Raw genomic sequence first — 27,968 nt, forward strand, 5'->3', positions numbered from 1 at the left:
TGTTCCATGTATAATAGATTGAGTATTCATTAAAAAAGAGGGGGTGGAGTACATGTGGATGGTAGTCATGGATAATGATGGATGTTAGCCATCCTAGTGAAACATTTAGATTCAAATGTAGTCCACTCCGGACCAGCTAAATGTTCACATTAGCAACGTAAGGATATACAACACTCGCTGTTGTTGTTCCAAATGCATTACTATTGTCTCACGTTAATCAGGACAGCCCTGATCAACAGCAGGAGTCTGGGACAAGGTAGAACGGCCGGTGTAATCAGAGGCCATGTGTCGGAAAGGCGGGGGAGAAATCTGTCAGGTCCCAAAAGTCTATATAATTTGATTCATTATGATGTAAAAGTAAAGACTGATCCTAGATCGGCAGTCCTACTCTAAGACGCTTTGTGAATACAGGTCCAGATAAGGCCCTAGCCCACTGGCACATAAGATACTGGAGAATAAATACTGGAGACTGAGACAGGTTGGGAGACACTATGGCCTAGTCCAATGTCACTCCTGGACAGTGAGCCAGGAAGTAGTTTACAGTTCAAATAGCTAGCTGATGTTCCAGCTCAGCTAGCTAGCTAATGTTCCAGCTCAGCTAGCTAGCTGATGTTCCAGCTCAGCTAGCTAGCTGATGTTCCAGCTAGCTCACCCAAAGCAGGCATTTCTCCTCCTCACTGCTCTGCAGGACTAGATGATCATGATGTTGTGGCTGTAACATTTAATGGACACTAGAACTAGCTAGCTATGTCAGACATGTTCAGGAAAAGCAGCTCATAGCAAGCCAATAAAATGTATATCACTGCATTAGTTCGACATTGACATCTAGCAATCAACAAAGGGCTTCTACACAGCTTCCATTTCCTTTCCTAAATCAATAAACCAACCAATCTTTACAAGAGTGGTGCCATTTTGGACAGTGCTGGTGGTGATAGGACATTGGATAACAAAACCAAACTAATGTAAGAAATATTTTATTTTTTACGTTTTCAAAATTGCATTACATATTTACAATTCTTTGATGTCATGAAAACGGTTATTCCTACAGTTGACAGCAGTAAACCTATGTCTTTTTCTTGTTTCCCTTTATAATGTAAACCAATGAGGAGAAAGAGGCAAAGTGGTATAAATCAATTTAAAAGTAGAGGTCATCCTTTGTAACATTTCCACAACAGATCAGCGACAGTATCATGAGCTTCACATATTACAAGAGAGGACATTGGAGTTTCCATTGAAAGAGTTGTGATTTATGCTTTGTTTTATCAAAACGTTCAACGAATTAGAATGTGATCTCAAAAAGCAAAAAATAAAATAAAAAACTTTAAAGAAATGCAGACAGATGCGTAGTCAAGTTAAGTAAAAGACCGAGTGAGCGAGCTCCCTCTAAGGACTCGGAAGTTCTGCACTTTGTGTTTGAAGTTGAACCAGTGAAGTTTAAATCCTCTGAGATGCGGTTCACTGAAGGACCGTCAGAGGTATCAGAATTCCTCCTCCGCGTTGCGGCTGCGTGAGGCCTTCAGCTGTTTGAGACGCTCCATACACTCATTGACGCTGCGCTCTCCGTGCACCTTGTTGTCACGCGTACGCACGTTCACCGTCTCGCTGGTCTTCTCCTTCTCTCCCACAACTGGACAGAAAAGAGGATTTCATTATGATTTAATGTCTTGACTGTTTAGTGATAAAACCGTAAATTGCTTCTCTGTTACGCTTTCAAGTAGAATCCCTGAGATGACTAATACAATCAATTATGGCCCGTCATTTCCAGCTGTCTATTTAACACGTGTAGTTTTCTGATCATATTGGATCTCCTTGCTGCATGTTGCTCTGGATGTCTAATAACATGTGAAAATATTTTAAATAGACACTCAACCTATAGAATAAGATTTATAGTCAGCTTAACATTTTTACATGTTGTTCAAGGTTCAAACTCCCATGATTCCATCTGGCAAAACCACTCCCACCATCACCGACATAAGCTGTAGCTCCGGCAGCCATTGTGCACTTTCTAAACAGCTTATATTTTCATATCGAATTACTTGTAAACTTCATACATTTTATTAGTTCCAATAGGCAGGCCTCCAGTGTTGTTGGATGGCTGCTTGGACAGTATGGCAGTTATCGTTGAACAAACCATTTCAGATGCAGCGGGTTTAGCTAGCTAGCATTGCTAACGTTACATTAGCACCAAAGACAGGCTGAGAGACTATGATTCCGTAATGATTTGCCTGTAAATTTCATTATAAAAGCCCAAAGCCCAGACCCCACCACTCCGCCCAAAGCCCAGACCCCACCACTCCGCCCAAAGCCCAGACCCCACCACTCCGCCCAAAGCCCAGACCCCACCACTCAGCCCATACCCTAGACCCCACCACTCAGCCCATACCCTAGACCCCACCACTCAGCCCATACCCTAGACCCCCCACCACTACCCAGCCCATACCCTACCCCAGACCCCACCACTCAGCCCATACCCCAGACCCCACCACTCAGCCCATACCCCAGACCCCACCACTCAGCCCATACCCCAGACCCCACCACTCAGCCCATACCCCAGACCCCACCACTCAGCCCATACCCCAGACCCCACCACTCAGCCCATACCCCAGACCCCACCACTCAGCCCATACCCCAGACCCCACCACTCAGCCCATACCCCAGACCCCACCACTCAGCCCATACCCTAGACCCCACCACTCAGCCCATACCCCAGACCCCACCACTCAGCCCATACCCTAGACCCCACCACTCAGCCCATACCCTAGACCCCACCACTCAGCCCATACCCTAGACCCCACCACCACTTACCCAGAATGAAGTTGTACTGTGCCAGCTGTGCGTTGCGTATCTTCTTGTTCAGGGTGCAGCTGGCATCACAGTCTACGTCTGTCATCAGACCTCCACGGTGGAAATCATCACGGATCTTCTGAGCATAGTCATCCAGTGTGGGTCCTACAGGTACCACCATCACCTGACGAGGAGACAGCCACAGCGGCCTGGGGAGGGTATTGACATCTTATTACAGAGTTTTTAAGCGGATAAAACTAACAGCTGCTTTGGATCCGGTACCAGCTCCTGAGATTTGTTTAGGGGCAACCAACAAATTTTCTTTTCAAGTGACAATTCAATTTGAAAGCTACAACCGTCGTCGTTTTGGAAATCAAACTCCAATCCTCCTGATGGAAATGTCATAAGAATGTTTCTCCTGTACAGCTCTGCAGAACTCGGCGAAACAAAAGGCTGTACTCGCATACGCCCTAAAAATCTTCTCTTGAAAAACATTTCGGCTGTTTGTCCCTCTTGAGCCACCGTAGCAACATACCCACTATCACTTCCTCAAAATAAGTTGAATTCATCTAAGATAAAGCAAGTAATCTGTAATTAATTTTGACATTCTTGCAGAGGTCTTAGTCACATCAAAGAATCCCATCTGTAGTTCCCACTAGGAGTAGACTTCGGCTGCCGAACTTTGACTTTCCGTAAGAAGAATATGTTTGCGCACGAAAATAAAATCCCGCCGAAGACCAAAAAAGATCACAGGTGTGTGAATTGTTGGTTCGACTGGAACGCATACAGTAACCTTAGGGGGGAAAGTATTCCTGTATGATGAAAAATGACGTTGCACTTCTGAAACAGCTGTGTTCCTATGGGAATGTGCTCATGGTTAGAGCCGCACAATCAGGTAAAAGATCTAACCTTTTTTTTTAGTTTGGAAAAAGTCTGACAGGAGTGAACATATTAATATTACCAGCTACAGTAATTAGATAGTAGTAGAGACAGTATTAACAGCTACAGTGGATTAGATAGCAGTAGAGACAGTATTAACAGCTACAGTGGATTAGATAGCAGTAGAGACAGTATTACCAGCTACAGTGGATTAGATATTAGTAGAGACAGTATTAACAGCTACAGTAGATTAGATATTAGTAGAGACAGTATTAACAGCTACAGTAGATTGGATATTAGTAGAGACAGTATTAACAGCTACAGTAGATTAGATAGTAGTAGAGACAGTATTAACAGCTACAGTAGATTGGATATTAGTAGAGACAGTATTAACAGCTACAGTAGATTGGATATTAGTAGAGACAGTATTAACAGCTACAGTGGATTAGATAGTAGTATCATAACTAGTATTACCAGCTACAGTAATTAGATATTAGTAGAGACAGTATTAACAGCTACAGTAGATTAGATATTAGTAGAGACAGTATTAACAGCTACAGTAGATTAGATAGTAGTAGAGACAGTATTAACAGCTACAGTGGATTAGATAGTAGTAGAGACAGTATTAACAGCTACAGTAGATTAGATAGTAGTAGAGACAGTATTAACAGCTACAGTGGATTAGATAGTAGTATCATAACTAGTATTACCAGCTACAGTAATTAGATATTAGTAGAGACAGTATTAACAGCTACAGTAGATTGGATATTAGTAGAGACAGTATTAACAGCTACAGTAGATTAGATATTAGTAGAGACAGTATTAACAGCTACAGTAGATTAGATATTAGTAGAGACAGTATTAACAGCTACAGTAGATTGGATAGTAGTAGAGACAGTATTAACAGCTACAGTAGATTAGATAGTAGTATCATAACTAGTATTACCAGCTACAGTAATTAGATATTAGTAGAGACAGTATTAACAGCTACAGTAGATTGGATATTAGTAGAGACAGTATTAACAGCTACAGTGGATTAGATAGTAGTATCATAACTAGTATTACCAGCTACAGTAATTAGATATTAGTAGAGACAGTATTAACAGCTACAGTAGATTGGATATTAGTAGAGACAGTATTAACAGCTACAGTAGATTAGATATTAGTAGAGACAGTATTAACAGCTACAGTAGATTGGATAGTAGTAGAGACAGTATTAACAGCTACAGTGGATTAGATAGTAGTATCATAACTAGTATTACCAGCTACAGTAGATTAGATAGTAGTAGAGACAGTATTAACAGCTAGAGTAGATTAGATAGTAGAGACAGTATTAACAGCTACAGTAGATTAGATAGTAGTAGAGACAGTATTAACAGCTACAGTAATTAGATAGCAGTAGAGACAGTATTAACAGCTACAGTAATTAGATAGCAGTAGAGAAAGTATTAACAGCTAGAGTAGATTAGATAGCAGTAGAGACAGTATTAACAGCTAGAGTAGATTAGATATTAGTAGACAGTATTACCAGCTACAGTGGATTAGATAGCAGTAGTATCATAACTAGTATTACCAGCTACAGTAGATTAGACAGTATTACTAGCTACAGTGGATTAGATAGTAGTAGTATCATAACTAGTATTACCAGCTACAGTAGATTAGATAGTAGTAGAGACAGTATTAACAGCTAGAGTAGATTAGATAGTAGTAGAGACAGTATTAACAGCTACAGTAGATTAGATAGTAGTAGAGACAGTATTAACAGCTACAGTAGATTGTATATTAGTAGAGACAGTATTAACAGCTACAGTAGATTAGATAGTAGTAGAGACAGTATTAACAGCTACAGTAGATTAGATAGCAGTAGAGACAGTATTAACAGCTACAGTAATTAGATAGCAGTAGAGACAGTATTAACAGCTACAGTAATTAGATAGCAGTAGAGACAGTATTAACAGCTAGAGTAGATTAGATAGCAGTAGAGACAGTATTAACAGCTAGAGTAGATTAGATATTAGTAGACAGTATTACCAGCTACAGTGGATTAGATAGCAGTAGTATCATAACTAGTATTACCAGCTACAGTAGATTAGACAGTATTACTAGCTACAGTGGATTAGATAGTAGTAGTATCATAACTAGTATTACCAGCTACAGTAGATTAGATTGTAGTAGAGCCAGTATTACTAGCTACAGTAGATTGGATATTAGTAGAGACAGTATTAACAGCTACAGTAGATTGGATATTAGTAGAGACAATATTAACAGCTACAGTGGATTAGGTAGTAGTAGAGACAGTATTAACAGCTACAGTAGATTAGATTAGATAGTAGTAGTAGTATCATAACTAGTATTACCAGCTACAGTAGATTAGATTGTAGTAGAGCCAGTATTACTAGCTACAGTAGATTGGATATTAGTAGAGACAGTATTAACAGCTAGAGTAGATTAGATATTAGTAGAGCCAGTATTACCAGCTACAGTGGATTAGATAGTAGTAGAGACAGTATTAACAGCTACAGTGGATTAGATAGTAGTAGAGACAGTATTAACAGCTACAGTGGATTAGATAGTAGTATCATAACTAGTATTACCAGCTACAGTAGATTAGATAGTACTAGAATCAGCACTAATATTACCAGCTTCAGTAGATTAGATAGTAGTAGAGACAGTATTAACAGCTACAGTGGATTAGATAGTAGTAGAGACAGTATTAACAGCTACAGTGGATTAGATAGTAGTAGAGACAGTATTAACAGCTACAGTAGATTGGATATTAGTAGAGACAGTATTAACAGCTACAGTAGATTAGATAGTAGTAGAGACAGTATTAACAGCTACAGTGGATTAGATAGTAGTATCATAACTAGTATTACCAGCTACAGTAGATTAGATAGTACTAGAATCAGCACTAATATTACCAGCTTCAGTAGATTAGATAGTAGTAGTAGACAGTATTATCAGCTACAGTAGATTAGAGAGTAGTAGTTATCAGTACTAATATAGCCCCTCACCATTTCCCTCCGTAGTTCTCAGTGAGGATAGCGATCATCCTCTCTACTGATCCCAGGATGGCTCTGTGGATGATGACTGGCCTCTGCTTATCGTCTCCATCATGGCTACACACACACACATTTCCATCAGACACATCTAGCATAAAAAGAAGTCTTTCAAATTATATGTAGTTCCACACAGTGACCCTGTTCTCCCCATTTCTTGCCAGTTGACAAACCAACTACAGAAGACCATTAGAAAAAATGTGACCAATCACAATGCTGCTCTGTCAACAAACAGATGTCAGAGGAAGTGTTACCTGACAAAGGTGAGGTTGAAGCGGATTGGTAGCTGGAAGTCCAGCTGGATGGTGGCACACTGATGGTATCGACCAATAGCATCCTTGATCTGGATGTCAATCTACAACCGTGTACAACACATAGCATGGCGTCACTACAGCTTGGCGTATAAGTAATGTTTCCATTCCTCCATGATGAGTTAGATGAGACACCATATTCCCTTTTGATCCTTATAAAGTTCAATACAACATGACAACATTGGTCGGTCTTACCTTCGGTCCATAGAAGGCCCCGTCTCCAGGGTTGAGGACCCACTTCTCGCCAAACTCATTCAGACTGTTCTCCAGTTGCTGCAATCACACAGGAGAGAACAGAGTTGGGAGGTTTGCGAAATGACCAACTTACATTTGTCATTTAGCAGAGACTCTTATCCATAACAATATCACATGTCACCAGTATAACCATATATAACAGTATACGCTTAACTTTACATTAACCCTTCATAAACAACCCAGGATATCACTGGGGCTGAGCTCTCTGCCATCCAGCCCTATTTATTAGAGGGTAGTGAGGACAACCCAGGATATCACTGGGGCTGAGCTCCCTGCCATCCAGCCCTACATAACAAGATTCAACAACAGACAAACTGAACAAGTTCCACAGACATGTGACTAACAAATGGAATAATGTGTCCCTGAATAAAGGAGGGGTCAAAAGTAAGTCAGCATCTGGTGTGGCCACGAGCTGCATTAAAAACTGCAGTGCATCTCCTCATCTGGGGCGGCAGGGTAGCCTAGTGGTTAGAGCGTTGGACTAGTAACCGGAAGGTTGCAAGTTCAAACCCCCGAGCTGACAAAGTACAAATCTGTCGTGCTGCCCCTGAACAGGCAGTTAACCCACTGTTCCTAGGCCGTCATTGAAAATAAGAATTTGTTCTTAACTGACTTGCCTAGTTAAATAAAGGTAAAAGAAAATAAAATCTTGGACTGCACCAGATTTACCCCACTCTTCTACCAAGGCACCTGCAAGTTTTTGGTTTTGTAGTTTTCTATTCAATGCCATTACAGTATACATTGACTTAGGACTCAATTCGCAGTTCCTATGCCTTCCACTAGGATGTCCACAGTCTTTAGAAATTGTTTCAGGCTTGTATTCTTATGAATGAGGGAGTAAGACCAGTGAATGTGTGGACCCTGACGTGTCACAGAGCTTTTCCAAATCCAGACCTCCATGGGTTGATAAATTTGATTTCCTTTGATAATGTGTGATTTTGTTGTCAGCACATTCAACTAAGTAAAAACCTTGTGACTAGGTGGCAGCATTTTCATTTTTGGAAAAATAACATTCCCGTAGTAAACGGGATATTTTGTCAGAATATGCATATAAATTGACAGCTTAGGATAGAAAACACTAAAGTTTCCAAAACTGTAAAAATAGTCTGAGTATAACAGAACTGATATTGCAGGCAAAGCCTGAGAAAAATCCAAACCGGACGTGCCTCATGTTTTGAAAGCGCTGCGTTCCAATGCGTCCCTATTGAGCAGTGAATGGGCTATCAACCAGATTACATTTTCTCCGTATTCCCCAAGGTGTCTACAGCATTGTGACGTAGTTTTACGCATTTATGTTGAAGAATACCCGTAAGCGGCTACATTGCGCAACTGGCCACCTGATGCTGCCAGAGAGATTCTCACGTAAAATACAGAGGTAGCCATTATTCCAATCGGTCCTACTGAAAAACCATCTGTCCCGGTGGATATATTATCGAATAGATATTTGAAAAACACCTTGAGGATTGATTATAAACAACGTTATGGTATTATCTGACCCTGTATTCTTGCTGACTTTAAGTTATTTTTATATCTTGTGTTTTTGTTCTCCCTTGTTATTTGTAGTATTACATTGTCATTGATTACAACCTTGTTTGGTTCGAGCTGTAAGTGGCATTTCACTGTACATGGGCCTGTGACATTGAAACTTAGACTTTATAAAGGGTTTATTATCGTTACCTTCTCAGCCTGATCCCAGACCGCAGGCTCTCCCAGGAACTTCTCAGGCCGGGTGGACAGGTTGAGTTTGAAGGAAAAACCAAAACAGTCGTAGACTGTACGCAGGAAGTCCAGACAACCCTTAATCTCCTCCTCAATCTGGAGGTTGAGGAAAAGACAAAACCACACAATTATCCTTCAGCTTTAGTCAAGGCTTCATGGTGTCTAAACAGCTGACATGGTCCACTGGAAGAATATCCCAGGAGGTGAACTCGCTAACTGACCCATGCCGTGTGGCGCTACATGGAGAAGAGGAGTGTGGCTGACCCGCAGGAGGGTCAAGGCCTGACCCGCAGTGACCCGCAGGAGGGTTAAGGTCAGTCGGACTGCTCCACAAGTGATTGGGGGGGGGATGTTTTACGATGTATCAAACTCCCTTCGCTTACCTGGCCCAGTCCCCATAATGCTTACCTGGCCCAGTCCCCATAATGCTTACCTGGCCCAGTCCCCATAATGCTTAAATGGCCCAGTCCCCATAATGCTTACCTGGCCCAGTCCCCATAATGCTTAAATGGCCCAGTCCCCATAATGCTTACCTGGTCCATGGTGCAGAAGATGTGGGCATCGTCCTGCTGGAAGCGTCGTACACGGGTCAGCCCAGTCAGAGCGCCAGACAGCTCGTTACGATGCAGCACGCCGAAGTCAGCCATTCGCAGAGGCAGCTCCCTCCAGGACCGCGGTCGGTGGTCAAACATCAGACTAGAAATGGGGGGGGGAGGGGAGAGTCACCATGAGAGAAAGACAGGGCGAACCTGAACCAAACTGTGCTGGCGCTTATTCTTCTTCTAAATAGATTGGTAACCAGGGTAATTATGCATAACCAGGGTAATTATGGGTAACCAGGCCAGCTCAGTACAGCAGAACTCACCAGTAGCTCAGTAGTATGAAAAGCCCTGAAGCTGTACTCACCAATGTCCCGGGCAGTTCATAGGTTTGAGGGCAAACACCTCCTTCTCCACTTCGAAGGAGAACATGTTGTCGCTGTAGTGCTGCCAGTGGCCTGATGTCTGCCACAGCTTACTGTTATAGATGTTAGGGGTTACCACCTCCTGGAAGCCTCGCTTACGGTACTCAGACTAGAGACAGAGACACTACATGACTAAACGCATGTGGACACCTGCTAGTACAACATCTTATTCCAAAATCAAGGACATTAATATGGAGTTGGTCCCCCCCTTTGCTCCTATAACAGGCCTCCACTCTTCTGCTAAGTCATTAATATAGAGTTGGTCCCCCCTTTGCTGCTATAACAGCCTCCACTCTTCTGGGAAGGCTTTCTACTAGATGTTGGAACATTGCTGCGGGGACTTGCTTCCATTCAGCCACAACAGTATTAGTGAGGTCGGGCACTGATGTTGGGCGATTAGTCCTGGCTCACAGTCGGCGTTCCAATTCATCCCAAAGGTGTTCGATAGGGTTGAGGTCAGGGTGGTGTGGGCCAGTTAAGTTCTGCCACACTGTTCAACCAACCACTTCTGTATGGACTTCAATTTGTGCATGGGGGCATTGTCATTCTGAATCAGGAAAGTGCCTTCACCAAATTGTTGCCACAAAGTTTGCAGAATCATCTAGAATATCATTGTATTCTGCGTTAAGATTTTCCTTCACTGGAACTAAGGGGCCTGAACCATAAAAAACTGCCCCAGACCATTATTCCTCCTCCACCAAACTTTACAGTTGGCACTATGCTTTGGGGCAGGTAGGGTTAAATGCAACACTTTACATGTTGCATTTATGTTATTGTTCAGTACAGATTAATTTATATTTAAACTGGGCAAGTCAGGAACAAATTATTATTTACATTGACAGCCTACACCAGCCAAACACACTTAGATGCAGTGCCTTGCGCCACTCGAGAGCCCAGATGTTAGGGGTCTATTCAACTATATTCTTACGGGGGCGTGGTTAAATAGCCCTGGTCCAAAGGTACTGCATCTGGCCGGCGGGCCTCCAGTTAAATAGCCCTGGTCCGAAGGTACTGTTACCACCGCCTGGAAGCCTCACAGTTCTCTATAGGGTTAGATATATACTGTACCTAACCCATAGGGAGAGATACCGTACCTATAGAGATAATTACAGGGCTCACTCTAGGGCCATCTAACATAGAACAGACAGAGTTCCCATTCTACAGGGGCTGCCCATCTTATGGCAATGACTACTCACCCTGATAAAGTCCACCAGACTATTGTAGATGTAGGATCCTTTAGGCAGGAAGAAACAACTGCCTGGAGACAGATCATGGAAGAAGAACAGATCCTGTTCCTATAGGAGAGAGCAGAGAGAGCTGAATGATCAGTGTTACCCTACAGCAGATACTAACCAGGAGGACATCTGCACCACGTCACTGATCAGTTCCCCCCTACCTCTCTAAAGACAGAGGACCCAGCTGACCCTGCTGTTCCCAGACAATATTTCCACAATGTTTCTGTAAAAACTGCTGTATAAATAACATTTGATTGATCGACTGTAGTGGAGCAGGTCAATAAATGAATACCAGGCGGTGTCAGAGGAAGGCCCCCCAAAACTGTGAAAGGCTCCAGTCACCCAAGTCAAGACTGTTGTTTTCTCTGCTACCACACGGCAAGCAGTGCCGATGTAGCAGGTCTGGAACCAACAGGACCCTGACCAGCTTCTATCACCAGGCCTACTAAATGGTTAGTTAAGTAGGAACCCAAATAGCTACCCGGACTACGTGCATTGACCCCCCTTTTCACGAACACGGTTGGTACTGTTTATCATTTTTCCTGTCATCTAGTCACTTCACCTCTACCCATACCGTACCTGTCAAACAGACACCTACTCATTCAAGGGTTTTTATTTTTTACTATTTTCTACATTGTAGAATAAAAGTGAAGACATCAAAACTATGAAACAACACATATGGAATCACGTAGTAACCAAAAAAGTGTCAAACAAATCAAAATATATAAGTAGCCACCTTTTGCCAAATAACCATTGAATTAGTAGGTGCTGACTGGTACTGTATGTACAAACAGCATTACCTAGTACCTCCCCATACATACATACATACATACATACATACATACATACATACATACATACATACACATACATACATACATATATCCGCCGCGTTATTACCTCCCCGTGTGCGGCCGGCCGCGTTATTACCTCCCCGTGTGCGGCCGGCCGCGTTATTACCTCCCCGTGTGCGGCCGGCCGCGTTATTACCTCCCCGTGTGCGGCCGGCCGCGTTATTACCTCCCCGTGTGCGGCCGGCCGCGTTATTACCTCCCCGTGTGCGGCCGGCCGCGTTATTACCTCCCCGTGTGCGGCCGGCCGCGTTATTACCTCCCCGTGTGCGGCCGGCCGCGTTATTACCTCCCTGTATATAGCCACGTTATTACCTCCCTGTATATAGCCACGTTATTACCTCCCTGTATATAGCCACGTTATTACCTCCCTGTATATAGCCACGTTATTACCTGGTACTCCCTGTATATAGCCATATTATTGTTACTCATTGTGCATTTATTCCTTGTGTTATCATCTTTATTACATTCTTCTCTCTGCATTGTTGGGAAGGGTCTGTAAGTAAGCATTTCACTGTTGATCGACACCTGTTGTTTATAAAGCATTTGACAAATACCATTTGAGTGATTTGAATTACAGTCCCGTACCCGTCCCAGTTTGCGGTGGTCCCTGTTCTTGGCCTCCTCCTGGAAGCGTTCCCACTCCTTTAGCATCTTAGGATCAGGGAAGGAGATGCCGTAGATCCTCTGAAGAGTCTCCATGTCAGCCTTGCCCTCCCAGTAGGTAGAGGAGTTCTGGAGGTTAGAGAAGCAGACTAGAAGAGTTTAAAACACGCTCCATGTCAGCCTTGCCCTCCCAGTAGGTAGAGATTATGTGCACAATTTGGTTTTAAGGAACTTAAAAGCTGTAAAAACAATCAACATATTTCTGATAGTATTTCAGTTCATCTTGGATGAATATTTTGAAAGTTAAATACTAACCACGTTTCCATCCACAGTTTTTATGCAAGTCATACCAAGTAAATAAAACTAAATTGACAGCTGTGATGGAAAAGGATATTTGTTTGTTCAACAACCTGTTGAATCTAGGTTCACATGTTTGGAAAAATAACGCCCCCAAAGTAAACAGACTATTTGTCAGGACCAGATGCTAGAATATGCATATAATTGACAGCTTAGGATGGAAAAGACTAAAGTTTCCAAAACTGTAAAAATATTGTCTGTGAGTATAACAGAACTGATATTACAGGCGAAAGCCTGAGAAAAATCCAATCAGGAAGTGACTCTTATTTAGAGACCCCTGCGTTCCTATGCGTCCCTATTGAGCAGTGAATGAGATATCAACCAGATTCCTTTTTCTATGGCTTCCCTAATGTGTCTAGTGTCACAATACATAGTTTCAGGCTTTAATTTTGAAAAAATGAGCCTGAACGTCAACATTGCGTCACTGGTCAACTGGAGTCTCTCAGAGTGTTTGGTGCGTAAAGGACAAATGCGGCCATTGTTTCTCTCTTTCCTACTAAGAAACCATCTGTCCCGGTGGATATATTATCGAATAGATATTTGAAAAACACCTTGAGGATTGATTATAAACAACGTTTGCTATGTTTCTGTCGATATTATGGAGCTAATTTCGGCGTTGTCGTGACCGTTATTTCGGCTACAAAAATAATATTTTAGGAAAAAAGGAACATTTGCTATCTAACTGGGAGTCTTGAGTGAAAATATCCGAAGCTCAAAGGTAAACGATTTAATTTGATTGCTTTTCTGATTTGTGACCAGGTTGCCTGCTGCTAGCTAGTCATAATGCTATACTAGGCTATTGATAAACTTACACAAATGCTTGTCTTGCTTTGGCTGTAAAGCATATTTTCAAAATCTGAGATGACAGGGTGATTAACAAAAGGCTAAGCTGTGTCTCAATATATTTCACTTGTGATTTCATGAATAGGAATATTTTCTAGTAATATTTATGTCCATTGCGTTATGCTAATTAGTGTCAGTTGATGATTACGCTCCCGGATCTGGGATGGTAGTAACAAGAGGTTAATAAGGGATCTTTTAGTGTCTAAAATGAATTCTGGGAGAAATGGCGGTAGAAACGCAGTAAACTTGATGGCATGGTGCTCCACTACAACTAGGGAAACCATACAGTTTAAATCTGGTTGAAGGAAACCTGAACTTCAAAAGGTGATATCAACTGAGCCTGGGAGACCACAACAAACAGGAAATGGGATAAAACACATCAAGGTATCCAGTCTAAGATCAGCATATCCCAGGCATCTTTTTCAGCACTCTCATAACTGGGAAAGGAGCCGATTCAGGTTATTGTAAAACAGGATATGTTTATATGAGACAACATCAAGACCAAATACTTGAATCCCGAATAATACCGGGATGTTGGAGTGTAAATGTGGTCATGGAAACCTTAGTGGTAGGACATGTAAAACTGGGACGACTTCAGAGTAGATCTAGCTGGTCTGTCAGAATATAAGAGAGACAGGAACCATCAAGAGAATTGAAGATCCTTCAAAAGAAACTAAATAGAAGAATAAAAACGTAGCAGAGACAAAAACAGAAGTGTGCGTTACCTTGTGGATCTTCAGGGCCTTGATCTTTCCAGTGTGTCGGACATGGGGTCCTCGGCACAGGTCAATCAGCGGACCACACCTAGTCAGCACAGACAGGATAAATACACAGGGAAACTGGATCGGCCCAAACACCCATTCCAGAACGACCGGGTCGGGATGCAGCTCACCTGTACACAGTAGTGGTTGGGGTGGTCACCTTCTCATTCAGGATCCGGCACTTAAATTTGTTGTACTGCAGAGGAGAGAGATGTTCAGATCAGTCGTGGAACAGCAGAAATACATCACACTACATATGACAGAGAGACCAGACATGAAGAGAGGACAGAGAGAGAACAGACATAATATTGCAAAGCAAAATGATTTATTACAATGTATATTATATATATAGTGTTGCTTTGGCAATACTGATACAATGTTTTTCATGCCAATAAAGCAGCTTGCATTTCAATTTGAGACAGGTAGAGACAGTAACATGGCACTACCATACAGGTTCTCAAATTACAATTCCACTGGATTCTCCAATTTCAGTGAATGAACTACAGGACAAAATACAAACCCTTCAAACCAAAAAGGCCTGTGATGTTTATTGTATCCTGAATGAAATATACAGACAAATTTCTATTGGCTATACTAAAACTAACATCATCCTTCACTCTGACATCTTCCCCAATATTTGGAACCAAGGACTGATCACACCAATCCACAAAAGTGGAGACAAATTTGACCCCAATAATTACTGTGGGATAGGCATCAACAGCAACCTTGGGAAAATCCTCTGCATTATCATTAACAGCAGACTCATACATTTCCTCAGTGAACACAATGTACTGAACAAATATCAAATTGTTTTTTTTAACCAAATTACCATACGACAGAACACGTATTCACCCTGCACACCCTAATTGACAAACAAACCAAAACAAAGGAAAAGTCCTCTATGTTCAATTCAAAAAAGCTTTTGACTCAATTTGGCTGGAGGGTCTCCTATACAAATTGATGGAAAGTGGTGTTGGGGGGGGGGCTATGAGATTCTAAAATCAAATTACACAAACAAGTGTATGGTTAAAATTCACAACGAAAAAATATATTTCCACAGGGTCGTGGGGTGAGACAGGGACGCAGCTTAAGCCCCACCCTCTTCAACCTACATACATACAAATTCGCAAGGGCATTAGAACAGTCTGCAGTGTCTGGCTAAAGATACTTGAATCAGTTATCGAACCCAGTGCCCTTTATGGTTGTGAGGTCTGGGGTCCGCTCACCAACTAAGAATTCACAAAATGGGACAAACAACAAATGAAGACTAAGCTGAATTCTGCAAAAATATCCTCTGTGTACAAAGTAGAACACCAAATAATGTTTGCAGAGCAGAATTAGGCCGATACCCACTAACTATCAAAATCCAGAAAAGAGCCATTCAATTCTACAACCACCAAAAAGGAAGCGATTCCGAAACCTTCCATAACAAAGCCATCACCTACAGAGAGATGAACCTGTAGAAGAGTCCCCTAAGCAAGCTGGTCCTGGGGCTCTGTTCACAAACGGCACATAGCTGTCTGCTCGAGAGCCAGGTCTGACTACGGCAGCCTTTCTCAATAGCAAGGCTATGCTCACTGAGTCCAAGTTGCATTCTAGTTTGCTCAGTTTTTTTGTAAATACTTTCTAATGTGTCAAGTAATTATCTTTTTGTTTTCTAATGACTTGGTTGGGTCTAATTGTGTTGCTGTCCTGGGGCTCTGTTTTAAAACTGCCCACAAAATGTGGAAACTGAGCTGCACTTCCTAACCTCCTGCCCAATGTATGACCATATGAGACAGACATATTTCCCTCAGATTACACAGATCCATAAAGTATTCAAAAAACAAACCCATTTTTTAAAAATAAACTCCCATATCTACTGGGTGAAATTCCACAGTGTGCCATCACAGCAGCAAGAGTTGTGACCTGTTGCCACAAGAAAAGGGCAACCAGTGAAGAACAAACACCATTGTAAATACAACCCATATTTATGTTTATTCATTTTCCCTTTTGTACTTTTAACCATTCGCACATATGACATTTGAAATGTCTTCATTCTTTGTAACTTTTGTGAGTGTAATGTTTACTTTTAAACAGTATTGTTTATTTTCTAGTTCACTGGCTTGGGAAATGTAAACATGTTTCCCAATAAAGCCCTTTGAGTGAGAGATCTACCTTGAACATCTCCAGGAGAGTCTCCTTCTTGATCTCCAGCCTCTCAAACGGCTGCTTCTCCTTGATGATCTTCTTACACAAGTTCTCCAAGCAGGGGAAGTCATTACTGGACACCCCCCTGGAGAGGTGGAAGAGTGGAGGAGGTGGGGAAGGAGTCAGCAGAGGAAGAGACTGAGTGAGTACAGGGAAGGAAGAAAAGGAGTGCTGGCTGGCAGAGAGAACTAGTGGTAGACTTGGGGGCTTTCGTCCCCAGAGTTCGTTAACGGGACTGCTTGCCAAGCCAACTGGCATCAACATAACCTGAGTGAAGAGTCAGTTCCGTCAATTCAGGAAGCTACATTTAAATTGGATTTCTAGGAATTGGTTTTCTATTCATTGAGTATCCTGAATTGACCCAAACATTGTCAACTTAGATGATGAAAGTACATTGGGATTGGATGAACATACAATCAACTAAACACTGGAACATTCTTCCTGGTGCGCTCACACTTTCTACTCATTCCCTGTCACCCAGCTAGACCAATTAGACAAGTCTTTACCCAGCTGAAACTGGCCAATGAGATGAGGCGTTACTCACTCTTGGTCCAGGAACATGTCGTAGTAGAAGCCGTTCTCGATGGGCGGACCGTAACACAAGCAGCCTCCGTAGACCCTCTCCATTGCCTCACCCATTATGTGAGCACTGGAGTGCCAGTACACCTGACGAGGAAAGGATGGCGGGGGGGAGGAAGAGAGTGGGGAAGAGGAAGAGAGTGGGGAGGATGGCGGGGGGGAAGAGAGTGGGGAGGATGGCGGGAAAGAGAGTGGGGAGGATGGCGGGGGGGAAGAGAGTGGGGAGGATGGCGGGGGGGGGAAGAGTGGGGAGGATGGCGGGGGGGAAGAGAGTGGGGAGGATGGCGGGGGGGAAGAGAGTGGGGAGGATGGCGGGGGGGGAAAGAGAGTGGGGAGGATGGCGGGGGGGAAAGAGAGTGGGGAGGATGGCGGGGGGGAAAAGAGAGTGGGGAGGATGGCGGGGGAAAAGAGAGTGGGGAGGATGGATGGGGGGGAAAAGAGAGTGGGGAGGATGGCGGGGGGGACAGAGTGGGGAGGATGGCGGGGGGGAAAGAGAGTGGGGAGGATGGCGGGGAGGAAAGAGAGTGGGGAGGATGGCGGGGGGGAAAGAGTGGGGAGGATGGTGGGGGGGAAAGATAATTTGGTTTCAAATTCCACTGTGAAGGACTTAAAACAGTTATTATTTGCCAATGAACAAACTTGGCTTTAACTAACTACTTTTTATAATCTCACATTTAAAAATCACTAGCTAGGTTAGCTAAATTAGTGTCCTTATCTAGAAGGTTTAATCCAACTAGCATTATTTTAGACTTAAGGCCAGTTTCCCAGACATAGATTAAACTCAGGAGAAACTGTCCCTGTAAGTCTTTAAAAGACCTGGAGGTTGTACGTACAGCTTTAGCCTCGTCGTCATCAAACTTGAGTAGCTGCAGACTGCAGTTCTCCTCTAGAGGTCGGTCCAGGTCCCACACAGAGCTGTTCACCTTAGCTATCACGGTGGCGTCAGCTAGACCCTGACTATGAGAGAGTGAGAGAGACACATTATAAAGTTATAATTATTCAAATTAATCTGTTATAATAGAGGCCTGTCCTGGTTGTCTGCAAGAGCCTAAATATAGGGATAGCTGTGTTATTACAGAGTCATCATTAGAATACAGGGATAGCTTAGTGTTTCTTCAGGATCGGTGGGTACCCCACGGGACGGTTGAGCTAACGTAGGCTAATGTGATTAGCATGAGGGTGTAAGTAACAGGAACATTTCCCAGGAAATAGACATATCGGATATTGGCAGAAGGCTTAAATTCTTGTTAATCTAGTGAAATAATACCATGCTATTATTTGAGAAGAGTGCAGTTATGAACTTGAAAATGTATTAATAAACCAATTAGGCACATTTGGGCAGTCTTGATACAACAGTTTGAACAGAAATGCAATGGTTCATTGGATCAGTCTAAAACTTTGCACATGCACTGCTGCCATCTAGTGGCCGAAATCTAAATTGCACCTGGGGCTTGGGCCCCGTGTACACATGCTGCTCTTCCTCCTCCGTTCCTCCGCCCCGTGTACACATGCTGCTCTTCCTCCTCCGTTCCTCCGCCCCGTGTACACATGCTGCTCTTCCTCCTCCGTTCCGTGTACACATGATGCTCTTCCTCCTCCGTCCCTCCGCTCTTCCTCCCCGTCCCGTGTACACATGCTGCTCTTCCTCCTCCGTCCTCCGCCCCGTGTACACATGCTGCTCTTCCTCCTCCGTTCCTCCGCCCTCTGCTCCGTGTACACATGCTGCTCTTCCTCCTCCGCCCTCTGCTCCGTGTACACATGCTGCTCTTCCTCCTCCGCCCTCTGCTCCGTGTACACGTGCTGCTCCTCCGTTCCGCCCTCTGCTCCGTGTACACGTGCTGCTCCTCCGCCCTCTGCTCCGTGTACACGTGCTGCTCCTCCGCCCTCTGCTCCGTGTACACGTGCTGCTCCTCCGCCCTCTGCTCCGTGTACACGTGCTGCTCCTCCGCCCTCTGCTCCGTGTACACGTGCTGCTCCTCCGCCCTCTGCTCCGTGTACACGTGCTGCTCCTCCGCCCTCTGCTCCGTGTACACGTGCTGCTCCTCCGCCCTCTGCTCCGTGTACACGTGCTGCTCCTCCGCCCTCTGCTCCGTGTACACGTGCTGCTCCTCCGCCCTCTGCTCCGTGTACACGTGCTGCTCCTCCGCCCTCTGCTCCGTGTACACGTGCTGCTCCTCCGCCCTCTGCTCCGTGTACACGTGCTGCTCCCCCGCCCTCTGCTCCGTGTACACGTGCTGCTCCTCCGCCCTCTGCTCCGTGTACACGTGCTGCTCCTCCGTTCCTCCGCCCCGTGTACACGTGCTGCTGCTCCTCCGTTCCTCCGCCCTCTGCTCCGTGTACACGTGCTGCTGTTCCTCCGCCCTCTCCTCCGTGTACACGTGCTGCTCCTCCGCCCTCTGCTCCGTGTACACGTGCTGCTCCTCCGTTCCTCCGCCCTCTGCTCCGTGTACACGTGCTTCTCTTCCGTTCCTCCTCCTCTGCTCCGTGTACACGTGCTGCTCCTCCGTTCCTCCGCCCTCTGCTCCGTGTACACGTGCTGCTCCTCCGTTCCTCCGCCCTCTGCTCCGTGTACACGTGCTGCTCCTCCGTTCCTCCGCCCTCTGCTCCGTGTACACGTGCTGCTCCTCCGTTCCTCCGCCCTCTGCTCCGTGTACACGTGCTGCTCCTCCGTTCCTCCGCCCTCTGCTCCGTGTACACGTGCTGCTCCTCCGTTCCTCCGCCCTCTGCTCCGTGTACACGTGCTGCTCTTCCGTTCCTCCGCCCTCTGCTCCGTGTACACGTGCTGCTCTTCCGTTCCTCCGCCCTCTGCTCCGTGTACACATGCTGATCTTCCTCCTCCGCCCCTGCCCCCTCTGCTCCGTGTACACATGCTGCTCTTCCTCCTCCGCCCCTGCCCCCTCTGCTCCGTGTACACATGCTGCTCTTCCTCCTCCGTTCCTCCGCCCTCTGCTCCGTGTACACATGCTGCTCTTCCTCCTCCGCCCTCTGCTCCGTGTACACATGCTGCTCTTCCTCCTCCGCCCTCTGCTCCGTGTACACATGCTGCTCTTCCTCCTCCGCCCTCTGCTCCGTGTACACATGCTGATCTTCCTCCTCCGCCCCTGCCCCCTCTGCTCCGTGTACACATGCTGCTCTTCCTCCTCCGCCCCTGCCCCTCTGCTCCGTGTACACATGCTGCTCTTCCTCCTCCGTTCCTCCGCCCTCTGCTCCGTGTACACATGCTGCTCTTCCTCCTCCGCCCTCTGCTCCGTGTACACATGCTGCTCTTCCTCCTCCGTTCCTCCGCCCTCTGCTCCGTGTACACATGCTGCTCTTCCTCCGCCCCTGCCCCCTCTGCTCCGTGTACACATGCTGCTCTTCCTCCTCCGCCCTCTGCTCCGTGTACACATGCTGCTCTTCCTCCTCCGTTCCTCCGCCCTCTGCTCCGTGTACACATGCTGCTCTTCCTCCTCCGCCCCTGCCCCCTCTGCTCCGTGTACACATGCTGCTCTTCCTCCTCCGCCCTCTGCTCCGTGTACACATGCTGCTCTTCCTCCTCCGCCCCTGCCCCCTCTGCTCCGTGTACACATGCTGCTCTTCCTTCAGAAAAGCATCCATCACAACTTGGTTCATTTGCAAATATCTCTCGTTCACTTTCGCTTGTAAATGTCCACACTCACCGAAAATTACATAAGGAAGCTACTAGCTATTGTTCTATAACTTTATAAAGCTGGATTTGCCTCTTTGCATATAGTTTGTTTGTTTTCACCCATTAGCATTTTGCTAAGAGTGTGTGATTTCTCTATTAAATTTGTGCAAATTTTGTTAGCATTCTTACAATAGAATGCACTCCTTGTGTGCCATGCCGGTAAAACCATAAATCCCAGGACGAGAAGAACGGTATGAACATCTGAGTACCGCCCATCCTACTGAATAGCATACCAGGCCAGTTACAACACAAACTTCTGGGTACCGCCCATCCTACTGAATAGGATACCAGGCCAGTTACAACACAAACTTCTGGGTACCGCCCATCCTACTGAATAGGATACCAGGCCAGTCACCACACCCTAAAAAATGTTCACAATATATCAACATGAACTTTTACCAGTTGAATGTAGACAAACATTTTTCTATTATCAACAACTTTGCACATTTCTGGGGTTTAAACAAAATATGCAAATCAGTCATGTTGGGTAATAAAGTATGTTGAGTAATAACAGATTACGGATAGAAGCAGGCTACCTGGCCTGCGCGCAAATGTAGAAATGTGTCCATTTGGGATCTCTGATAGTTAAGACAATCAAACTCACCACCACTAATGAACTGTATTGTATTCTTCACCTCAAATTAAGTAAACAAAGTCTTTTTTTACATCGAATGACAATAGTTACTCAATGAAGTTCAATTTTTTATTTTTTTCGAGCTCTCTCCAATTTTGATAACCACCGATAACACCGAGGCTCATAAAATGCCCAATTCATTTGTTATCCCTTGTGGAAATACAGCCGTTTCTGTCCAGAGCTCACTGGTGCCCGAGGGGCCAGAACAGTTGGTACAATGCTGCAAGTTTGTTGGCAAGTTTAATTTAATGTACTTACATTTCCCTCACTAACTTTCAACATCAGCTATCTGAGCAGCTAACCGATCACTGCAGCTGGACACAGCCCATCTGTAAATAGCCCACCCAATCTACCTACCTCATCCCCATACTGTTCTTATTTACTTTGCTGCTCTTTTGCACACCAGTATCACTACATACACATCATCTGCTCATCTATCACTCCAGTGTTAATCTGCTAAATTGTAGTCACTTTGCTACTAGTTATTGACTTACCTCCTCACTCCAATTGCACACACTGTATATAGACTTTTCTATTGTGTTATTGACTGTACACTTGTTTATTCCATGTGTAACTCTGTTGTTTGTGTCGCACTCCTCCTGCCACTCACAGACAGCCCCCAAGCCCCTCCCCCTGCCACTCACAGACAGCCCAAGCCCCTCCCCCTGCCACTCACAGACAGCCCAAGCCCCTCCCCCTGCCACTCACAGACAGCCCAAGCCCCTCCCCTGCCACTCACAGACAGCCCAAGCCCCTCCCCCTGCCACTCACAGACAGCCCAAGCCCCTCCCCCTGCCACTCACAGACAGCCCAAGCCCCTCCCCCTGCCACTCACAGACAGCCCAAGCCCCTCCCCTGCCACTCACAGACAGACCAAGCCCCTCCCCTGCCACTCACAGACAGACCAAGCCCCTCCCCTGCCACTCACAGACAGACCAAGCCCCTCCCCCTGCCACTCACAGACAGACCAAGCCCCTCCCCTGCCACTCACAGACAGACCAAGCCCCTCCCCTGCCACTCACAGACAGACCAAGCCCCTCCCCCTGCCACTCACAGACAGACCAAGCCCCTCCTCCTGCCACTCACAGACAGACCAAGCCCCTCCTCCTGCCACTCACAGACAGACCAAGCCCCTCCCCCTGCCACTCACAGACAGACCCCAAGCCCCTCCCCTGCCACTCACAGACAGACCCCAAGCCCCTCCCCTGCCACTCACAGACAGACCCCAAGCCCCTCCTCCTGCCACTCAGACAGACAGACCCCAGACAGCCCCTCCTCCTGCCACTCACAGACAGACCCCAAGCCCCTCCTCCTGCCACTCACAGACAGACCCCAAGCCCCTCCTCCTGCCACTCACAGACCAAGCCCCTCCTCCTGCCACTCACAGACAGACCCCAAGCCCCTCCCCTGCCACTCACAGACAGACCCCAAGCCCCTCCTCCTGCCACTCACAGACAGACCCCAAGCCCCTCCTCCTGCCACTCACAGACAGACCCCAAGCCCCTCCTCCTGCCACTCACAGACAGACCCCAAGCCCCTCCTCCTGCCACTCACAGACAGACCCCAAGCCCCTCCTCCTGCCACTCACAGACAGACCCCAAGCCCCTCCTCCTGCCACTCACAGACAGACCCCAAGCCCCTCCTCCTGCCACTCACAGACAGACCCCAAGCCCCTCCTCCTGCCACTCACAGACAGACCCCAAGCCCCTCCTCCTGCCACTCACAGACAGACCCCAAGCCCCTCCTCCTGCCACTCACAGACAGACCCCAAGCCCCTCCTCCTGCCACTCACAGACAGACCCCAGCCCCTCCTCCTGCCACTCACAGACAGACCCCAAGCCCCTCCTCCTGCCACTCACAGACAGACCCCAAGCCCCTCCTCCTGCCACTCACAGACAGACCCCAAGCCCCTCCTCCTGCCACTCACAGACAGACCCCAAGCCCCTCCTCCTGCCACTCACAGACAGACCCCAAGCCCCTCCTCCTGCCACTCACAGACAGACCCCAAGCCCCTCCTCCTGCCACTCACAGACAGACCCCAAGCCCCTCCTCCTGCCACTCACAGACAGACCCCAAGCCCCTCCTCCTGCCACTCACAGACAGACCCCAAGCCCCTCCTCCTGCCACTCACAGACAGACCCCAAGCCCCTCCTCCTGCCACTCACAGACAGACCCCAAGCCCCCCCCTCCTGCCACTCACAGACAGACCCCAAGCCCCTCCTCCTGCCACTCACAGACAGACCCCAAGCCCCTCCTCCTGCCACTCACAGACAGACCCCAAGCCCCTCCTCCTGCCACTCACAGACAGACCCCAAGCCCCTCCTCCTGCCACTCACAGACAGACCCCAAGCCCCTCCTCCTGCCACTCACAGACAGACCCCAAGCCCCTCCTCCTGCCACTCACAGACAGACCCCAAGCCCCTCCTCCTGCCACTCACAGACAGACCCCAAGCCCCTCCTCCTGCCACTCACAGACAGACCCCAAGCCCCTCCTCCTGCCACTCACAGACAGACCCCAAGCCCCTCCTCCTGCCACTCACAGACAGACCCCAAGCCCCTCCTCCTGCCACTCACAGACAGACCCCAAGCCCCTCCTCCTGCCACTCACAGACAGACCCCAAGCCCCTCCTCCTGCCACTCACAGACAGACCCCAAGCCCCTCCTCCTGCCACTCACAGACAGACCCCAAGCCCCTCCTCCTGCCACTCACAGACAGACCCCAAGCCCCTCCTCCTGCCACTCACAGACAGACCCCAAGCCCCTCCTCCTGCCACTCACAGACAGACCCCAAGCCCCTCCTCCTGCCACTCACGAAGATTAAATATCACTTCTTCCTCTCTGACAGCAAGCCGTTTCAACTCGCTTTATGCAGTTGAGGTTTGAACCAACAGAATCAGTGGATGTGCATGGATCTGGTTAAATTTGTATCAAAAAAGGGCATTTTGATATAGACTTGAAAACCAGATCAACGATTGCAAAAATACAGGTAAACTATTTTGATAAAATAATTATATTATTTATGGGTCTTATGGTTGTGGAAGGCTTATATTTATACTAGGTATGAATACAAGCGCTCCATTCATTGGATTATTTGTGACTATTTGAAATGCAATGTCTTGATCTTTAAATTGTGCAACAAAATGTATTTAGAGAACTTTTCAAAAATCGAGTTGTATCAAAAAAAGCCCATAGGTTTGTAAAAAAATCAAGATATCATTTTTAGGCCAAATAGCACTGCCCTATGGTAGGGTTAAGGTAGGTAAGGGGATTGTCTCACCTGATGCCAGCAGCCACCTGGTAGGGTGTGGTCTTCCAGGACTCAGCCTCCACCACCTTCCCATCTGGCAGAGTCACCTTGATGGATTTACTGTCCTTCTCTGCCCTCTCTGCCATCAGAGCATCATGCTCCTCCTTCAGTTTAGTGTACAGGGACAGACGCTCCTCCATGTACCCGGGAGGAGGGGACAGCTAGAGGGGGAAGAATGAAGAGTGAGTCTGGTGAACAGAGAGAGATGCTCCGCTATCCACAGGAGAGGAGGGGAAAGGAGAGAGAGTATAAGTAGTGAACAGACAGCTAGAGGGGAAAGGAGAGAGTGTAAGTAGTGAACAGACAGCTAGAGGGGAAAGGAGAGAGTGTAAGTAGTGAACAGACAGCTAGAGGGGAAAGGAGAGAGAGTATAAGTAGTGAACAGACAGCTAGAGGGGAAAGGAGAGAGAGTGTAAGTAGTGAACAGACAGCTAGAGGGGAAAGGAGAGAGAGTGTAAGTAGTGAACAGACAGCTAGAGGGGAAAGGAGAGAGAGTGTAAGTAGTGAACAGACAGCTAGAGGGGAAAGGAGAGAGAGTGTAAGTAGTGAACAGACAGCTAGAGGGGAAAGGAGAGAGAGTGTAAGTAGTGAACAGACAGCTAGAGTGGAAAGGAGAGAGAGTGTAAGTAGTGAACAGACAGCTAGAGGGGAAAGGAGAGAGAGTAAGTAGTGAACAGACAGCTAGAGGGGAAAGGAGAGAGGTGAAAGTAGTGAACAGACAGCTAGAGGGGAAAGGAGAGAGGTGAAAGTAGTGAACAGACAGCTAGATGGGAAAGGAGAGAGGTGAAAGTAGTGAACAGACAGCTAGATGGGAAAGGAGAGGTGAGAGAGTGTAAGTAGTGAACAGACAGCTAGAGGGGAAAGGAGAGAGGTGAGAGTGTAAGTAGTGAACAGACAGCTGGAGGGGAAAGGAGAGAGGTGAGAGTGTAAGTAGTGAACAGACAGCTAGAGGGGAAAGGAGAGTAGTCTTAAGCTGTGTGTACCAAGACAGCCCTTCAATCTACTGTGGAGGGGACCACTAGAGGGAGGAGAGACAGACAGACAGAGATTGAGACAGTGACTGCAATCCACTCCGCCACTTACCTCTGTCTTCCCACCAGCGTCTCCCGCTGCAACCTTCTTCTTCTTTCCATCTTTGGCTCCTCCTCCCTGAACAGAAGTCAGATAATGGGTGTGGTTAGCTCCTTAATAAAACATTGACCATTAGTCATAACTAGACATTTTTATTTCACCTTTATTTCACCAGGTAGGCCAGTTGAGAGAACAAGTTCTCATTTACAACTGCGACCTGGCCAAGATAAAGCAAAGCAGTGCGACAGAAACAGAGTATTTAACTACATTATCTAGGCCACACAGAGCAGCCAAACCTGCTGTGCAAACAAGGTTGAGACTGTTGTTGACACGACTAGTTAGGATGACGAACATAGCGCTCAAACTGTAGGCGGCATTCTACCAAAGGTACGTTCATTATGAACGAGGCTTTGAGGAATCGAACTCCGACTACAACGATTAGCCAAAGGTCAATACTCAAACATTTCAATTATGAAATGTCCACTTTGCACATGTGTTTGTCCTTTGTAGTTGCGTATCTTTCTTCGCATAAATCTCTGTTTTTTCAATAACCGTTTATCAAATATAACCACCGCCCGGTTTGCTCATTGCTGTTGCTCTAAAACGGCAACTCAGCGCATGTGCTCATTTAATTCAATAAGGCAAATCGGTAGTGGTATTTGATCAACGTTTATTGAATAAACATGTTTCAGCAAACAAAAAGACCACGCAACAAGAGGACAAACATAGGTACAAGATGGGCATTTCGTAATTATAATATATTAAGTATTGATGTAGTAGGAGCTGGAGACCACAATGCCGGGTCTCGGCTCCACGTCGTTAGTGAAGTTCATCAGAAACTACTATAGTTAGCTACTGTAACTAACGCTACAATCAAAAGCCTATAGCTAGCTAATTTGAAGAGTATTAAATAGTTAACTGGAATGTTTAAGACAAATATTTTTTGAAAAGCCGTGATTATATATTGAGAAAAGCCCTTGCTTTACTCATATGATAGCAAGCTAACAGTTAGCTATCTAGCTAGCTTAGCTTCAGGTCAACAATGCTGACAGCTGCATGCGTGATAGTATACAACAGGACTTAGCCACGCTACCTTTTTCCCGTCGTCAACTTTCAACTCCTCCATTTGCTCCGCCATGCTCTTTTCCGCCATTATACGAATACTATACCTGTAAATATATTGTTTCAATTGTGTTAAGTGAATCAGTTCAGCCAGCTCACCGGCAAGATCGTGTCCCGGATATTGCGTCACTAACTGATGCAATCGTTGCTGATTTGATTGACAGCAGCGTTGAGCCAATTATGTCTCGCGTCGTGGATTTGTGGCTGTCGTCAGTAGTTAACCACAGCCACAAAGTCAAACACCCCGCCTATTTCTACCATTTCGCTTCTCTAAAATCTATTTCTTAATCTAACCACACTGCTAACATTATGCCTAGACCGAACCTTTAATGAAGACCAAAAAACATGTTGTATTCATGAATTTTTACCATAAATTCCATTTGACTTTGTAGCTGTGGTAACTAATGGAAACAGTTTGTGGTTGCAGTAATATTATGCTGTGGTGGGGAGAATTGAAAAAATAATCCGTATAACATGATTCACAAATTTCAGAAGAAATTTGAATGCCATCCCTAGGAGGGGTGTGTCACTGGCATGGTCTTCCCCCCTGGATTGTGCCGTGGCGGAGATCTTTGTGGGCTATACTCGGCCTTGTCTCAGGATGGTAAGTGGGTGGTTGAAGATATCCCGCTAGTGGTGTGGGGGCTGTGCTTTGGAAAAGTGGGTGGGGTTATATCCTGCCTGTTTGGCCCTGTCCGGGGGTATCATTGGATGGGGCCACAGAGTCTCCTGACCCTTCCTGTCTCAGCCTCC

The 27,968-nt window shown here is 46.1% G+C and overlaps 1 protein-coding gene across 1 annotated transcript; it reads right to left on the reverse strand.

The window, feature by feature from the left end:
• Positions 1–958: 958 nt before the first annotated feature.
• tars1 (threonyl-tRNA synthetase 1) lies at positions 959–27,359 on the reverse strand. The gene is made up of 18 exons (XM_042320206.1): positions 27,187–27,359; positions 26,106–26,171; positions 24,993–25,183; positions 18,227–18,350; positions 17,359–17,480; positions 16,782–16,899; positions 14,756–14,820; positions 14,589–14,667; positions 12,646–12,792; positions 11,168–11,266; positions 9,914–10,080; positions 9,541–9,703; positions 8,966–9,103; positions 7,229–7,306; positions 6,977–7,077; positions 6,678–6,782; positions 2,806–2,993; positions 959–1,627 (listed from the first exon to the last, which is right to left on the reverse strand). The coding sequence occupies exons 1-18, from the start codon at positions 27,244–27,246 to the stop codon at positions 1,479–1,481; spliced, it is 2,160 nt and encodes a 719-aa protein (XP_042176140.1). The 5' UTR covers positions 27,247–27,359; the 3' UTR covers positions 959–1,478.
• Between the last annotated feature and the right edge of the window lie 609 nt (positions 27,360–27,968).

This window comes from Oncorhynchus tshawytscha, linkage group LG04 (genome assembly GCF_018296145.1).
Source record: "Oncorhynchus tshawytscha isolate Ot180627B linkage group LG04, Otsh_v2.0, whole genome shotgun sequence".
In the NCBI taxonomy this organism is placed as follows: domain Eukaryota; kingdom Metazoa; phylum Chordata; class Actinopteri; order Salmoniformes; family Salmonidae; genus Oncorhynchus; species Oncorhynchus tshawytscha.

Bases quoted from the DNA above. Each gene is read 5' to 3' on its own strand.
- tars1 (XM_042320206.1), bottom strand. From the start codon at position 27,246: ATGGCGGAAAAGAGCATGGCGGAGCAAATGGAGGAGTTGAAAGTTGAC. The intron at 26,172-27,186 runs GTAGCGTGGCTA...ACTTCTGTTCAG, and splicing joins AAGTTGACGACGGGAAAAAG to GGAGGAGGAGCCAAAGATGG. The intron at 7,307-8,965 runs GTAACGATAATA...GTGTGATTGCAG, and splicing joins TCTGGGATCAGGCTGAGAAG to CAACTGGAGAACAGTCTGAA.